The 17,133-nt window shown below is 45.3% G+C and overlaps 1 protein-coding gene across 3 annotated transcripts in view; it reads right to left on the minus strand.

Annotated features, from left to right (window-relative positions):
* Positions 1–17,133, minus strand: part of SGCG (sarcoglycan gamma) — a 297,260-nt gene that overhangs the window by 123,595 nt on the left and 156,532 nt on the right. For all 3 annotated transcript variants that reach the window (XM_044285025.1, XM_044285024.1, XM_044285026.1), the window contains exon 2: positions 7,353–7,550. In XM_044285025.1, the coding sequence (XP_044140960.1) occupies positions 7,353–7,550 (198 nt within the window). The remainder of the gene's footprint in view (positions 1–7,352; positions 7,551–17,133) is intronic.

Here is a 17,133-nt window from a genome sequence, read left to right on the forward strand (position 1 = left end):
CTTCACGCAAAAAAGAGCCCCTACACAAGATGTTTAGAAATTTAAAAATGCAGCTTTCCGAAAATGGAGACACAAAATATGATTTTTTTTTTCAAAAATGCTACATTATGTAAACCTGAAACAAAAACAATAAAAATACACATATCTGATATTGTCGCATCCGTATTGTCAGTGTCGCTAACTGCTCTATAAAAATCTATTCTGTCAGGTGAAGGCTGTAAAAAACAGCTTTCTCTCACATAAAGTGTAATATACAAGTGCCTTCCAAAAGTATTCATCCCCCTTGACTTTTTTCGTGTTTTGTTGCATGAAGTTCAATGTTTTGTTAATCTGAATTTTATGTGATGGATCAGAACACAATAGTCTAAGTTGGTGAAGTGAAATAAGAAAAGGATATAAATAAAACTATTGTTTTGAAATAGAAAACAGAAAATTGGCATGTGGGTAGTATGTATTCACCCCCTTTTTTAGGAAGCCCATAAAAAGCTGTGGTGCAACCTATTACCTTCAGAAATCACATAATTAGTAAAATGATGTCCACCTGTGTGCAATCTAAGTGTCACGTGATCTGTCATTACATATACACACCTTTTTTGAAAGGCCGCAGAGGCTGCAACACCTAAGCATGAGGCATCACTAACCAAACACTGCCATGAAGACCAAGGAACTCTCCAAACAAGTAAGGGATGATGTTGTTGAGAAGTACAAGTCAGGGTTAGGTTATAAAAAAATATCCAAATCTTTGATGATCCCCAGGAGCACCATCACATCTATCATAACCAAATGTAAAGAACACAACAGCAAACCTGCCAAGAGACGGCCGCCCACCAAAACTCACAGACTGGGCAAGGAGGGCATTAACCAGAGAGGCAGCACAGAGACCTAAGGTAACTCTGGAGGAGCTGCAGAGTTCCACAGCAGAGACTGGAGTATCTGTACATAGGACGACAATAAGCCGTACGCTCCATAGAGTTGGGCTTTATGGCAGAGTGGCCAGAAGAAAGCCATTACTTTCAGCAAAAAACAAAAAGGCACATTGTGAGTTTGCTAAAAGGCATGTGGGAGACTCCCAAAATGTATGGAGGAAGGTGCTCTGGTCTGATGAGACTAAAATTGAACTTTTCGGCCACCAAAGAAAAAAATGTCTGGCGCAAACCAACACATCACATCACCCAAAGAACACCATCCCCACAGTGAGACATGGTGGGGGCAGCATCATGCTGTGGGGATGAGACTGGGAAACTGGTCAGAGTTGAGAGAAAGATGGATGGTGCTAAATGCAGGGATATTCTTGAGCAAAACCTGTCCCACTCTGTGTGTGATTTGAGGCTAGGACGGAGGTTCCCCTTCCATCCGGACAATGACCCCAAACACACGGCTAAAGCAACACTTGACTGGTTTAAGGGGAAACATGTGAATGTGTTGGAATGGCCGAGTCAAAGCCCAGATCTCAATCCAATAGAAAATCTGTGGTCAGACTTAAAGATTGCTGTTCACAAGCGCAAGCGATCCGACTTCAAGGAGCTGGAGCAGTTTTGCAAGGAGGAATGGGCAAAAATCCCAGTGGTAAGATGTGGCAAGCTCATAGAGACTTATCCAAAGTGACTTGGAGCTGTGATTGCTGCAAAAGGTGGCTCTACAAAGTATTGACTTTAGGGGGGTGAATAGTTACGCACATTGACTTTTTCTGTTATTTTGTAATATTTGTTGTTTGCTTCACAATAAAAAAAATAATCTTCAAAGTTGTAGGCATGTTCTGCAAATTAAATAATGCAAATCCTCAAACAATCCATGTTAATTCCAGGTTTTGAGGCACCAAAATACAAAAAAAGTCAAGGGGGTGAATACTTTTGCAAGGCACTGTAGAGGAATCAAAATCATGTGTACCCCAAAATAGTACCAATAAAACTGTCATATTTCATATTTGAATAACTTCTACAATGGGGTTGTTAATGGGTAAATGGGTAGTTTCTATTATGTAAGCCCCAAGTGACTTCATAACTGAATTGGTCCTTAAAAAAGTGGGTTTTCGAAATGTTCTTAAAAAAAAGTTAAAAATATAATCTAATATATCAACATAAAAAAAATAGAATGACATTTACAAAACGATGCCAACATAAAAGCAGAGCAAGTAGAATTTAAAAAATTAGATTTTTTCCACATTTTTGGTAAATTTGGGATTTTTCTTACAAATAAAAGGTGAAATATATTGACTCAAATTTACCACTGTCACAAAGTACAATGTATCACGAGAAAACAAACTCCGAATGGCTTGGATAAGAAAAAGCGTTCCAAAATTTTTACTACATGAAGTAAAACCTGTCAGATTTGCAAAAAATGGCCTGGTCAGGAAGGTGAAAACTGGCCCGGGGTAGAAGTGGTAAAATAAATGTAAATTCAGACAAGAAATCAGGACTTTTGGTAAAATACTGAAACTGCCAGAATAGCTTCCAAGACCTAAATTGAGCAGAGTCTGTGTAGGGTAGTTGACCTGAAAAACAACCATACAGTACCTTTCTTGTGAAAATTTTGTCCTTTAATTCTGAGAAATACTTTTATGCAAATATGGCTTTCGGTGCACCATGGGTGGTGCTGCTCCATTCAGTGCACTTGGCACCCCCTGTGTCATCACCACCAGTTGTAAAATCTCAGGGACTGTCACTCTAACAAGGGGTAAGGTCCTGGGTGGTTTTAATGGTTGAGCAATGGTGCACCAACTGGTGCACCAATTTTGGAGGTGACAGACTCCCTCTGAAGGACTTTGTTAAAGAGTAGAGATGAGTGAAGTATTCATAAATTCGATTTGGCTGCTTCGCCAAATTTTACAAATAAATTCACTTTGTGTAAAATTACTACATCACAAAATGCATTTCTTTGTAAGTAATGGCTGCAATGACAGGGGACGGCCATTGTGCCGCTCCAGGTCATTGTACCCCTCAGATGCCGTGTTCATTGCTGATCGTGACATCTGACATTGGTATTACAGTGTAAAAGAAAAAAAATGTAGAAATTAATACTTAAATCATCCATTTGATCGCGAAGAGCCGTCCGCCACCATCTTGATTGAAGATCTAGTGCAAAATCTTGCACGGCCCGTGATGACATCATCATGTCACCCGGCGTGGTGACAGCATACATCACCGTGCACCGGATTTAGTGTGGGATCTTCTATCAAGATGGCAGCTGGCTCTTCTCGCTCAAACAGATGAGGTAGGTATGATTTAAAAAAAAACATTTACCGCCATTCAGGGAAAATCGATTCGTTACCACGAAGCACGAGGAAATTCGGCTTTGCAGTGAATCGAATTTCCCCTGAAATTTAGATCGAAGTCCACTTTGTAGACTTCGCTTCGCTCAACACTATTAAATAGTCATGAAGTACCATTTCTGAAGTGCACCTACAATATACGACCAACAGCCTGAAATGTATTTCTTCTGCCTTTAAGAAGTTAATTTTGCTTTCTTTTTTCACAAACATTTCAAATCGTGAAAATGAACAATTAGCAGACACACCTAAGCCGAGGCACAAATGAAACTAAATTGAATCATGGAACATTAACGGGCTGATATCCATAATAATTAACATCAATTGAAAAAAGATTCATTACAACATTAGGTTCTAGGACTTACTATAATAGCTTAGGCAAAAACCTTTAGCAATGTGATTAACTGTGTAACCAGCAGGAAGAGAAATACAAATTAAAACATTAACTAAACAATAGAAGAACTGGCAAATGTGGAATGGAAACAATTATTTTGTGGATCACAATTAAAGTAGATGAATTTGGAGATTTAATAAAGAAGATGAACGTTCAGACTTAATGGGTTTCCAAGATCATAAATAATTAAAATAAAGTTTTTAGTAATATAAAAATGACATTTCACAAGCTCAGTAATAATAATAATCTTTAGACTCTACATCAATTTTTCTATTCTTTGCCAACCTAGCCATGTCATAAAGTTATCCTAAGGGTCCATTCACACGTCCGTTTTTTCTTTCTTGATCTGTTCCGTTTTTTGCGGAACAGATCAGGACCAGATCTGGACCCATTCATTTTCAATGGGTCCTGGAAAATGTGTGCTGTCCGTTTCCGTTGTTCCGTTCCGCATGTCCGTTTAAATATAAAACATGTCCTATTCTTTTCCGCAAAATTCGGATCCTGGTACAATACAAAGTCAATGGATCCGCAAAAAACGGAAGACATTCGGATGTCATTCCGTATGTCATCCGTTTTATGCGGAATCCGTTCCTGGAAACACATAACAAATTATTTTTTATTTTTTTTTCCAAATTTTTTTCAAAGAAATCCACACAACTTTATTTGATTATTGAAATTTATACATGTTTCCGTTTTTGCGGATCCGCAAAAAACGGATGACATACGGAAACATTTTCAGGAACAACGGATCCGCAAAAAACCGACCGAAAATCGGGATATAAGAAAATACTGACGTGTGAATGTAGCCTAAAAGTGGCTTTCCTCTTAATATTAGTACATGTCATTATAGGGGTTTTCCCTATAAAAATACTTATCCCATATCCACAGGATAGAGGATAAATGTCTGATCACTGGGGGTTCAATCAAAGACAGAGGTCACAGCGTGCCCTACGTACAGTTGTGTTCAAAATAATAGCAGTCAGACCTCACTAACCTGATCAATCACTGGTTTTGGTAGAAATGATATTTCTACATGGCAAATAATTTACTAGCAGGTGTAGTAGTGTAATAGAAATCCAACAGACCCAACAGTCATGCTATGCATGCTGCTGATTCTCTGTAATTCAATCACTAATTGAAAGGGGCATGTTCAAAATAATAGCAGTGTGGAGTTCAATGAGTGAGGTCATTCATTCTTTGAAAAACAGGTGGCAATTATTGCGCTTATTTAAGGAAGGAAGGCAGCAAATGTTGTACATGCTGGTTACAGTGCATTTCTCTCTGAAATTCTGAGGAAAATGGGTCATTCCAGACATTGTTCAGAAGAACAGCGTACCTTGATTAAAAAGTTGATCGAAGAGGGGAAAACATATAAAGAAGTGCAGAAAATTATAGGCTGCTCAGCTAAAATGATCGCAAATGCTTTAAAATGGCAACCAAAACCTGAAAGACATGGAAGAAAGCGAAAAACTACCATTCGAATGGATAGAAGAATAGCCAAAATGGCAAGGACTCGGCCAACAATCAGCTCCAGGAAGATCAAAGAAGGTCTAAAGTTACCTGTGAGTACTGTTACAATTAGAAGACGCCTATGTGAAGCCAAGCTATCTGCAAGAAGCCCCCGCAAAGTCCCACTGCTGAAAAAAGACATGTGCTGAAGAGGTTACAATTTGCCAAAGAGCACATTGACGGCCTAAAGAGACATTTTGTGGACTGATGAAAGTAAGATTGTTCTTTTTGGGTCTAGTGGCCGGAGACAGTTTGTCAGACGACCCCCAAACACTGAATTCAAGCCACAGTACACTGTGAAGACAGTGAAGCATGGTGGCGCAAGCATCATGATATGGGGATGTTTCTCAGTACTACGGTGTTGGGCCTATTTATCGCATACCAGGGATCATGGATCAGTTTGAATACATCAGAATACTTGAAGAGGTCATGCTGCCTTATGCTGAAGAGGAAATGCCCTTGAAATGGGTGTTCCAACAAGACAACGACCCCAAACACACCAGTAAATGTGCAACATCTTGGTTCCAGACCAACAAGATTGACGTTATGGAGTGGCCAGCCCAATCCCTGGATCTTAATCCAATAGAAAACTTGTGGGGTGACATCAAAAATGCAGTTTCTGAGGCAAAACCAAGAAATAGAGAAGAACTGTGGAATGTAGTCCAATCATCCTGGGCTGGAATACCTGTTCACAGGGGCCAGAAGTTGGTTGACTCCGAGCAACACAGATGTCCAGCAGTTCTCAGAAACAGCGGTTATACAACTAAATATTAGTGAAGTGATTCAAAGGAAAGCAAAATCTTCAAACATTTTTCAGTTTATATAGTGAATGTTTGAGTTTGTAAAGAAGAATACAAACACTGCTATTTTTTTAAACAGTCTAATATTCACTTTTCTTCCATTTTTTTTTAGAGGAACAACACAAATTTGATATATTTTTCTTCATGTTTTGATTTGGAATAGAATGTGTAGTGTTCCCAATGCATTTGTGTGTATGGAAATAAAAGCTATTAGAAGGATTTTGAGCTTTATTCACTTTTTTAAACACACTGCTATTATTTTGAACACAACTGTATGTGACTGGAGCGAGGATGACCCTCACTCCATTCATTGGCACTGTCTTCAGCAATTACATAGAAGTGATTGATCAGAGGTTACTCACCACTGCTCCATTCTCATAGCAAACTCTGGGACCTCTGTTTTAGTGATCACTTGGGGTCCCGGCAGTCAGATCCCAACGATCAGACACTTAGGCCTCTTGCACACGTATGTTTTTTTTTTTACGTTCACGTTTCGTTTTTTGCCTTCTGTATATGGAACCATTCATTTCAATGGCTCCGCCCAAAAAATGGAAGGTACTCCGTATGCCTTCCGTTTCCATATTTCTGTTCCATTCAATGATGGAACATGTCCTATTATTGTCCGCCTAACGGACAAGGATAGTACTGTTCTATCAGGGGCCAGCTGTTCCGTTCCGCAAAAAATAGAATACACACGTATGTCATCCATATTTTTGGCGGATCCGTTTTTTGCAGACCGCAAAATACTGAACAAGCCATACGGTCGGGTGCAAGAGGCCTAATTCCCTATCCTGTGGTAGGAGAAATGTGATGTTAATGGGAAAACCTGTTTAATGGGTGAGTGAGGGGTCCATTAGCTAAAGTGGAGAACCTCCATTAAACCATCACTGTAAAAGACCAGGTGAATATGTAGCATTAGGCCTTAAAGGGAACCTGTCACCGGGATTTTGTGTATAGAGCTGAGGACATGGGTTGCTAGATCTCCGCTAGCACATCCGCAATATCCAGTCCCCATAGCTCTGTGTGCTTTTAGTGTGTAAAAAAACGAATTGAAAACCTGACATGAATCCAGGGACAGATCTCAGGTTAATTTGCATATGTATCAAATCGGTTTTTTTACACAATAAAAGCACACAGAGCTATGGGGACTGGGTATTGCGGATCTGTGGAAAATACGTGATATTCCATAGTGTGAATGAACCATATACATATTGTAGATGTTTTGGGCCCTGGAGGCTGCGGGGCCCATTCAGATTCACAGATATTGACACATGATTTGTATATTAATTCATCCTCTGTGTGACTTTATGGATGGAGAATCAATATCATGCGGTTACTTTAATATGAAAGCTCAGACGTATCATAAGAGGTGACCTTTACTCACCGGTGAGAACCACATGACCTTAAGAATCCAAATAGTTAGAGCAAAATTCACTACTAAGATGATGAGGAGAAGAAGGACAAACAAGTAAAGGCAGCGCTTTCTCCAGCCGTAAATCCCGATGTTGTAGACATACTGCCTCTCCGGGTGCTCTAGGCTCGTTCCGTCTGTGGTGGTGGTGTATTGCTCCCGGACCATCTGCTGTGAAAGTCATAAAAGACATATGATTAATAGACAGTTTACATATCCAACCATAAATTTGCCATAACAAACATGAAATGTATCTTCGAAATTAAATTTTCACTGTCACTATCTATAGTTAAAAAAATACAGAAAATCCTGCAGTTTTTGCACCGGCTACTAGGCCGAATTATATGTTGAGACTTCCTGTTATGTACAGGTAACTTTTCAGTAGCCATCACATTATCATCACAGGCAGGATTACAATTAGGGATGAGCGAATCGACTTCGGATGAAACATCAAGCAACCAATGGGAGGAGGAACCGATTTTTTTTTTACAGTACAAATTAATTTATGAAGTTATTGCTTCGCGAAGCAATAACCTCAGCTCATTGGAGCCAATACATTCTAATACTGTACGGAGCTCCTTTTCCGTACAGTATTAGAACAAAGTTTTATGCGAATCGACTTCAGATGTTTCATCCGAAGTCGATTCGCTCATTCCTAATTACAAATTTTTTTCTTTGTAAAGATCTACCGTTCACAGTAGGTGATATCACAGCCTATTTCCGCCCTCCTGACCTCTGAGCAGGTCACACAGAATGCCTAGAAAACTCTCCCATAGAAGTCAATGGGGTCTCCTCTTGTTCACTGTGTCTATGGACCATGTAGCTGCTCTCAAAAGACATATTTTAGGCCTAGTGGTCAATGGGGCAACTGCAGGTTTTTAGGATTTTTTTTTTTAAAGAGGACCTGCCCCTCTCCTCACATGTCTGTTTTAGTAACTTCTTGCATTCCCTGTGTAATAACAATTCTGGAACGTCTATTATTATGGCTCCATGTTGTGCCATTCCTTTATTATTCCTGCTAGAAGTTTACAAATACATTTCCAGCCGTCTGCAGTAAGGGTACGGCTTGGCGTTACCAGTAGCGGGTGTGCCTGACTCTGTCCAAACCGTGCTGCCAGTGTCAGACTGTGCAGGGACACGCTCCAAAACAGGTAACACCCCTCTGTACCTTTACTGTATGCTGCTGACAATTCATTCATAACTTCTAGTAGAAATAACAGGGGAATGACACAACATAGAGCATCAAGATTATTATTACATGAGGAATGCAAGTAGGTACTAAAACAGACACGTCAGGAGAGAGGACATGTCCTCTATGAATATAGTGACAAGAAAAATGTAAAAAGAAAATGACCAAAAAAACATAAAACCTTGATACTATATAAAGACATATGCATTCTGCTATCTGGACAGAATATAACTGTGATGCTCCACGTATAATGGCTCACTGGAGTTTAGAGCAGAAGGAAGCAAAGTCCATGTGCTCCTTCCTGTTGGGCCTCAAGTTCAAGATCCAAGATGGCAGCGCATGCATCACGCGAGGCCCAGCGTCTCCTCAGATTTTGCAAGTTAGCAGTGTTATTCCTGCTCATTTTGGGTCTGTTCTTTCAGAGCAGCTTCGCTTTTACATCTTACATCCGACAAGAGCTTTTGGATATAGGATTACACAACCTTCGACTGATCCCTGAATTAAGAAGAACACCCGACGCTTCCCAGGCTACTCGGCCGACCGGAAGTGCTGGAAGACGGAGCAGGGATCGCTAACAAAGGCAGGGGAAGCGCGGCAGCTAACCGCTAAGCTAAGGCTAACACCGTATCGGCTTTCTTTACCCAGCATTTTCCTTGCTAATGTGCGGTCCCTGGTGAACAAAATGGATGAGTTACGACTATGGATCACTGACAACAGGATACTTATGGATTGTAATGCCATGATACTCACGGAAACATGGCTACACAGCGGAATATCTGACAGTGCTGTCGAGCTGGTCGGACGCCATACTCTCCGGGCGGACAGAATAGCAGATGATTCCGGTAAGACAAGAGGCGGAGGACTGTGCATTTATGTTAACAAGGCTGGGTGTACGAACTATGTCATTGTTGGACAACATTGCTCAGATGACCTAGAGTATCTCATGGTTAAGTGTAGACCGTTCTATCTGCCGAGGGAGCTCACCTCCACTATAATAACAGCTGCATATATCCCACCGGATTCTAATGCCAAGCTTGCTATGAGCGAACTTCATGCGGTCATCAGCAAACAACAATCTGCACACCCTGAGGCTGCATTTACTGTAGCGGGTGACTCAAACCACTCTAATCTAAAGTTAGTGCTACCTAAATTTCATCAACATGTCTCCTGCCATACCAGAGGGGATAAAACCTTGGACCATGTCTATACAAACATTGTTGGAGCCTACAAGGCAACGCCCCTTCCCCCACCTGGGACAGTCTGATCCACCTTTCTTTGTTTCTCACCCCCAAGTACTTGCTGCTTATCAACCGTGTGGAACCATCAGTGAAGACAATCAAGTGTGGCCAGCGGAGGTAGATTCTGTACTCCAGGACAGGTTTAAAGACACGGACTGGAGCATGTTTGCCTCTCAGGCCACCTGTGGTTCTCACACTAACATCAACACTTACACGTACTCAGTACTGGAATACATCAACACGACAATTGACAATGTTCCTACAGAAAAGCAGATCACAATGTACCCAAATTAGAAACCATGGATGAAAAAGGAAGTGCGGCTTTTACTAAAGGCACGTAACAATGCCTTCAGATCAGGTGACGCTCAGGCCTACGGTACATCCAGGGCAGACCTGAAGAGGGGCATCAAGAAGGCCAAGCACAGCTACAATCGGAAAGTGGAGGAACACTTTGTCAACTCTGACCCACGACGCATGTGGCTGGGCATTCAGGCCATCTCTGACTATTAGCTCAGCAATTCCACACAGACATCCATGACAGTGTCCTCCCTCAATGAGCTAAATGATTTTTACACTCGTTTTGACAAGGACAATAAGGAAAAGTTTGCCAAAACCCTACCCTCTGATGACTGCCATACCCTCACTCTCACCATCATAATGTCCATAATGCACTGAGCAGTATCAACACAAGGCTGCTGGGCCTGGCGGCATTCCTGGATGCGTGCTTTGAGCATGTACTGAGCAGCTTGCAGGGGTCTCTACTGACATCTTCAACTGGTCGCTTGCCCAGGCAGTAGTACCAGAGTGCTTTAAGACCACCTCTATTGTGCCAGTGCCGAAACCCTCATCACCAATGTGCCTGAACGACTATTGCCCTGTAGCACTTACGCCTATATGAAGTGCTTTGAGCGACTGGTCCTGAAACACCAAGTTATGCTTGCCCCTCACACTGGATCCTCACTAATTTGCCTAAGTAATAGGAGTACAGAGGATGCTGTATCTACAGCGCTTCACTGTGTACTCTCATATCTGGATAACAACAATACTTATGCAAGAATGCTGTTTGTTGATTTCAGCTCTGCATTTATTACGGTCATTCCCTCCAAGTTGATTAATGAACTTGTGGATCTTGGAATCAGCAACCCTATCTGTAACTGGATCATGGACTTTTTGATCAACAGACCCCAGCATGTTAGGTCAGGAAATAACTGTTCCTCCACCATCACACTCAACACTGGCACTCCACAGGGCTGTGTGCTGAGCCCGTTCCTCTACTACGGCATACATATTAGGACATCGTCAGACATCATCCACAACTCCATCCTCCGTCAGGCAAAACTCCCTCCTACCTCAAACTTTAGACAAAACTCCGTCCTCCATCAGATATCAGCCAAAACTCCGACCTCCCTAACCCAAAACTCCATCAGACCTCAGACATCAGACAAAACTCCGTCCTCCCTCACCCAAAACTCCATCAGCCCTCAGACATCAGACAAAACTCCGTCCTCCCTCACCCAAAACTCCATCAGCCCTCAGACATCAGACAAAACTCCGTCCTCCGTCAGGCAAAACTCCATCAGACCTCAGACATCAGACAAAACTCCGTCCTCCGTCAAGCAAAACTCCATCAGACCTCAGACATCAGACAAAACTCCGTCCTCCGTCAGGCAAAACTCCATCAGCCCTCAGACATCAGACAAAACTCCGTCCTCCGTCAGGCAAAACTCCATCAGACCTCAGACATCAGACAAAACTCCGTCCTCCGTCAGGCAAAACTCCATCAGACCTCAGACAAAACTCCGTCCTCCGTCAGGCAAAACTCCATCAGACCTCAGACATCAGGCAAAACTCCATCAGACCTCAGACATCAGCTAAAACTCTGTCCTCCCTCAGACATCAGCCAAAACTCCGTCCTCCCTAACTCAAAATACGCCCTACTACACACACTCTTCACCTGACGGAGCTGCTAGCTGCTGGAGAGGCAAAGGACCTGTGATGACGTCATGACCATGTGACGAGTCACGTGTGTGGGAGGGGTCAGATGTGCACAGCAGCTGGTAGAGTGTACAGAACAGTAGCCATCAAATAGAGCTCTGTACTAGAGATGTGTGTGTAACCTGCATGTAGCAGAGCTGTGTACTGTGTTACAGAGATGTATGTGTAACCTGCATGTAGCAGAGCTGTGTACTGTGTTACAGAGATGTATGTGTAACCTGCATGTATCAGAGCTGTGTACTGTGTTACAGAGATGTATGTGTAACCTGCAGGTAGCAGATCTGTATGTGTAACCTGCAGGTAGCAGAGCTGTGTACTGTGTAGCAGATCTGTATGTGTAACCTGCAGATAGCAGAGCTGTGTACTGTGTAGTAGATCTGTATGTGTAACCTGCATGTAGCAGAGCTGTGTACTGTGTTACAGAGATGTATGTGTAACCTGCAGGTAGCAGAGCTGTGTACTGTGTAGAAGATCAGTATGTGTAACCTGCAGGTAGCAGAGCTGTGTACTGTGTAGCAGATCTGTATGTGTAACCTGCATGTAGCAGAGCTGTGTACTGTGTAGCAGAGCTGTATGTGTAACCTGCATGTAGCAGAGCTGTGTACTGTGTAGCAGATCTGTATGTGTAACCTGCATGTAGCAGAGCTGTGTACTGTGTAGCAGAGCTGTATGTGTAACCTGCATGTAGCAGTGCTGTGTACTGTGTAGCAGAGCTGTATGTGTAACCTGCATGTAGCAGTGCTGTGTACTGTGTAGCAGATCTGTATGTGTAACCTGCATGTAGCAGAGCTGTGTACTGTGTAGCAGAGCTGTATGTGTAACCTGCATGTAGCAGAGCTGTGTACTGTGTAGCAGTGCTGTATGTGTAACCTGCATGTAGCAGAGCTGTGTACTGTGTAGCAGAGCTGTATATGTAACCTGCATGTAGCAGAGCTGTGTACTGTGTAGCAGAGCTGTATGTGTAACCTGCATGTAGCAGAGCTGTGTACTGTGTAGCAGAGCTGTATGTGTAACCTGCATGTAGCAGAGTTGTGTACTGTCTATCAGAGCTGTATGTGTAACCTGCATGTAGCAGTGCTGTGTACTGTGTAGCAGAGCTGTATGTGTAACCTGCATGTAGCAGTGCTGTGTACTGTGTAGCAGAGCTGTATGTGTAATCTGCATGTATCAGAGTTGTGTGCTGTGTAGCGGAGCTGTATGTGTAACCTGCATGTAGCAGTGCTGTGTACTGTGTTACAGGGATGTATGTGCAACCTGCATGTAGTAGTGCTGTGTACTGTGTTACAGAGATGTGTGTGTAACCGCATGTAGCAGAGCTTTTTACTGTGTAACAGAGATGTGTGTGTAACCTGGGAACTATAAAAAAGTGTAAAATAAAACATAAAAATTCAGATCACCCCCCTTTTCCCAAAATGAAAATAAAAGAACTAAAAAAATACACATCATAGGTGTCGCAATGTGTAAAAACACCCATTGTATAAAAATATATTCCCCATACGGCAAACGGCAAAACAGAAAAAAAAAAGAGTCCAAATGTCTGATTCGCCGTTTTTGGTCGCTTCATTTGCTACAAAAATGTAAATAAAAAGTGATCAAAAAGTCTTAAACACCCCAGAATGGTATCAGTGAAAAGTTCAGATTGCCCCGCAAAAAATGAGCCCCCACCCAGCTCTGTACACATAATTCCCAAAAAGTTATAGAGCTCAAAATATGACGACAAAAAAAAAAAATCTGATTCTGTAAATCTCCTGTCACTCCGAGTTACTCAGAATTGGTAACCCTAATTAATAAATACATGCAACATGAATGCATATATGCCGCTTCACACAGATCACACGTGTTAGGCCTCTAGCACATGAACGTTGTTGGTCCATTCCGTGCATTGGGGACAGCAATTTGCAGTCCCCAATGCACGGGCAACGTGCGTGCAGCGGCCGGGACAGATCCAGACACATTCAACTTGAATGGGTCCGTGAATATGTTCTACTTTTTTGCTGTGCGGAGGCATGGCCAGAAACACCACGGAAGCACTCTGTAGTGCTTCTGTGGGGATCCGATCCGTGTTTCTGTTCCGTTCAAGTGAATGGGTCGACATCACGGATGCGGGATGCACACGGCTGGTGCCCTGTGTATTGCGGAACCGCCGTATGTGGTCCACAATACGACCACAGGCACACAGCGACCATGTGTAAGAGGCCTTACAAAGATTGGATTTAAGGTGCACATCCTCTTATGCTTCCCATATTCCACAGATTTATATCACACAGCTACTTACAGTTGTGCTGATAAGTTTACATACCCTTGCAGAATTTATGATTTCTTAAAGTGTTAAAGGGGTATTCTCATCTTCCCTTTTTCATACTTACCTTCCTTGAGCGTGACGTTCACTTCCTGTATTCTTCTCCCGGCCGGGCCGCGCTTGCGCAGAAGACTGAAGATTCTCTCCCGGCCGGGCCGCGCAAAGCAGTGGCCGGACTGAGGGGGGGCGGAGCCCCCTTTAGGGGAGGCCCCCATGACGGGGGGTTTGGTTTCAGTGAGCTGGGGGGGGGGGAGTGGTCGGGCTAGAGGAGAGGGAGGGGGCTTTGGCAGGGAGAATAGGCTAGAATAGGTTGGGGGTATGAGGGGGTGGAGTTAAGGGGTTAAATAGGCAGGGAAGAGGAAGGCTAGGGGCCATTTTAGGTAGAGAGAGAAGCTTGCGTCACCTGAGAGATGGAGCGTCTGGAGGCCATGATCGGCGAGTTGCGGGCAGCGGCGGAGGTGAGAGGCCCAGCGTGGGTTCAGGACCAGATCCAGCTGCTGCTGGGGGGGCCGAGTGAGGTGCCTGTTTTGCCTCACTCGCCGGTATCACGGCCGCGGCGGGCCAGGCCGCCGGCGCGCTTTTCCCCATCAACTTCCCCCCCTAGGGCTCAGCGCCGTATTAGGAGCCCCTCTCGGGACCCTCCACACCGGGTGCCGCCGACGCCAGCTTCTACTAGGCCCCGGCGTGGGAGGAATCCTCACTGTAGGCGGAGCCTTGTGGGCGGCCGGGCCCGGCCGTCCACTCCTGCAAGCGGCGACGGCGTGGGATCGGGACCGGGTACTGCGGGCGCCCCTGTAACTCTTGGCACAGGGGCGGCCCCTCGGCGTGGGAGGTCAGGCACTCAGCGCGGGGCTGCTGCATGTGGATCCGGTGGTAGCAGCAGGCCTCAGGTGGCAGACAGCTCGAGAGGCTCCGCCCCCAGGAGCAGTTCTGGTGACATCGTTAACCCCGGCGTCCCTGGTTTGCATGGAGCCAGGGGACAAGTGCCGACCGAGCCCAGGAGAAGTGCGGAGGTCCGGACCGTGGAGGGATCCTGTTGCAACGCGCGTTCCTGCCCTGCCAGGAGGCAGGGTGAGGATGAAGGTTCCGGCGGCATGGTCTATTCGGGTGAGGACGTCCCTGGTCCCGGCGGGTCCAGGGGACAGAGAGACGGCGACAGCATGACGCAGAGGAGGGATCTTCAGGAGTCAGGACCTGCGGCTGATGGGGACACAGCGCCCAGGCAGCCAGGTGAGATTGCATGGGGTCCACTTGCGCAGGTAGTGCAGGGTGTGGGGGCTGGTGTGGGGAGTGTTTCCCAGTTGGAGTTGAGTAAGGGCCTGGGGCAATTGTTGGGGGGTCTGGCGGGGTTGGTTGCTAGTTGGGGGTTGAGTGGGGGGACACCGTTGCAGGCCTGGGGCGTGCAAGGGGTGGCTGCGGGCGCAGGGTCGTCGGTGGAGCCGCAGCGGGGGTTGCCGGGTGTGGGGGTGTCGGTACAGACGCAGGTGGGAACGGAGGGGGACGAGGATGCGGTGCGGGTTGATGATAAAGCAAAAGGGGAGGTTTATGTTTGCTTTGAGGGTCCGTTGGGGGCGCATTTGAAGTCGGAGGTGAGGGAGAGGATTTGGAAGGGGGAATATGTGGAGATATTTTCCTTGCTTCCTTTGGAACACTTCAATCTGGATAGGGTGCGAAGGGAAGATGGTAAGCGGGAGGAGGAGGAGAAGCGCCGGTATAGGTTAATACCGAGGACGTTTGCTAACTGGTTGCAGGCGTTCGCGATATTGGCGAGTGTGATTGGGGAGAGGACTCTGGAGGCTTGTTCGGGGTTGTTTTGTTATTTGGACGCAATCGGGGAGGCGTATCGGGTGTATGGGGGAGTGGCGTGGTTGCGGTATGACTAACAGTTCCGGCAGAGGAAGGCGGTTCGCCCTGAGATGCGGTGGGACCATAAGGACATTGCTTTGTGGCTGAAGGTTACGGCCCCAGTGCGGCTGGGGCAGCCCTTTCGGGGGGAAGGTAGTAGTGGGGGGTTGGGCAATACAACGGTTGCCTCTGCTAGGGGACTGTGTTTTGCCTTCAATGACGGCACCTGTAGGTTCGGGCCAAAATGTAAATTTAAGCACGAATGCTCAGGCTGTGGAGGGAGTCACGGGGCAGCGCGGTGTTTTAAGGGAGGCAAGCAGAGAAGGGGGGATGGTTTTGGAAAAGGGGGTGACGCCGGTGCGGCTGGAAAGGATGCAACCGTACTTAGATAGGTACCCCAATAGGGAGGCGGCGGGTTTGTTGGTTTTGGGTTTTGCGGACAGTTTTCGGATTCCGTTTGTTCCGGGTGAGGCGGTGTTGCTCAGGAAGAATTTGCGGTCTGCTAGGGAGCATCAAGAGGTGGTGGGGGAGAAGTTGGGGAAGGAGGTGATGCTGGGGCGGATGGCGGGTCCGTTTTTGGAGCCACCGGTTTACAATTTGCGGGTGTCACCGCTGGGGGTTGTACCTAAGAAAGAGGTGAATAAGTTTTGCTTGATTCATCACCTGTCGTTCCCGAGGGGCTCCTCGGTCAATGATGGTATTGACCCGGCGGTTTGTTCTGTAGTTTATACGTCGTTTGACGCGGCGGTCGGTTGGGTGAGGCGTTTTGGGGCGGGAGCATTGATGGCTAAGACGGATATTGAGGCGGCGTTTCGGTTGTTGCCGGTTCATCCGGATTGTCAGCATTTGTTGGGATGTTTTTGGGATGGGGGGTTTTTTGTGGATCGGTGTTTACCCATGGGGTGTTCGTTGTCGTGCGCTTACTTTGAGACTTTCAGCTCGTTTTTGGAGTGGGTGGTTGTAAACTCGTCGGGTTGTGAATCGCTGATTCATTACCTGGATGATATTTTGTGTATAGGCCCCCCGGGGTCGCCGGTTTGCGCATTATTGTTGGCAACGTTGAGTTCGGTTTTTGAGAGGTTTGGGGTCCCGCTGGCAGAGGGTAAGACGGTAGGGCCGGTGTCGGAATTGAGTTTCCTTGGCATAGTGATTGACTCAGTGAGGATGGAGTGTCGGTTGCCGGGCGAT

This window comes from Bufo gargarizans, chromosome 3 (genome assembly GCF_014858855.1).
Source record: "Bufo gargarizans isolate SCDJY-AF-19 chromosome 3, ASM1485885v1, whole genome shotgun sequence".
Classification (NCBI taxonomy): domain Eukaryota; kingdom Metazoa; phylum Chordata; class Amphibia; order Anura; family Bufonidae; genus Bufo; species Bufo gargarizans.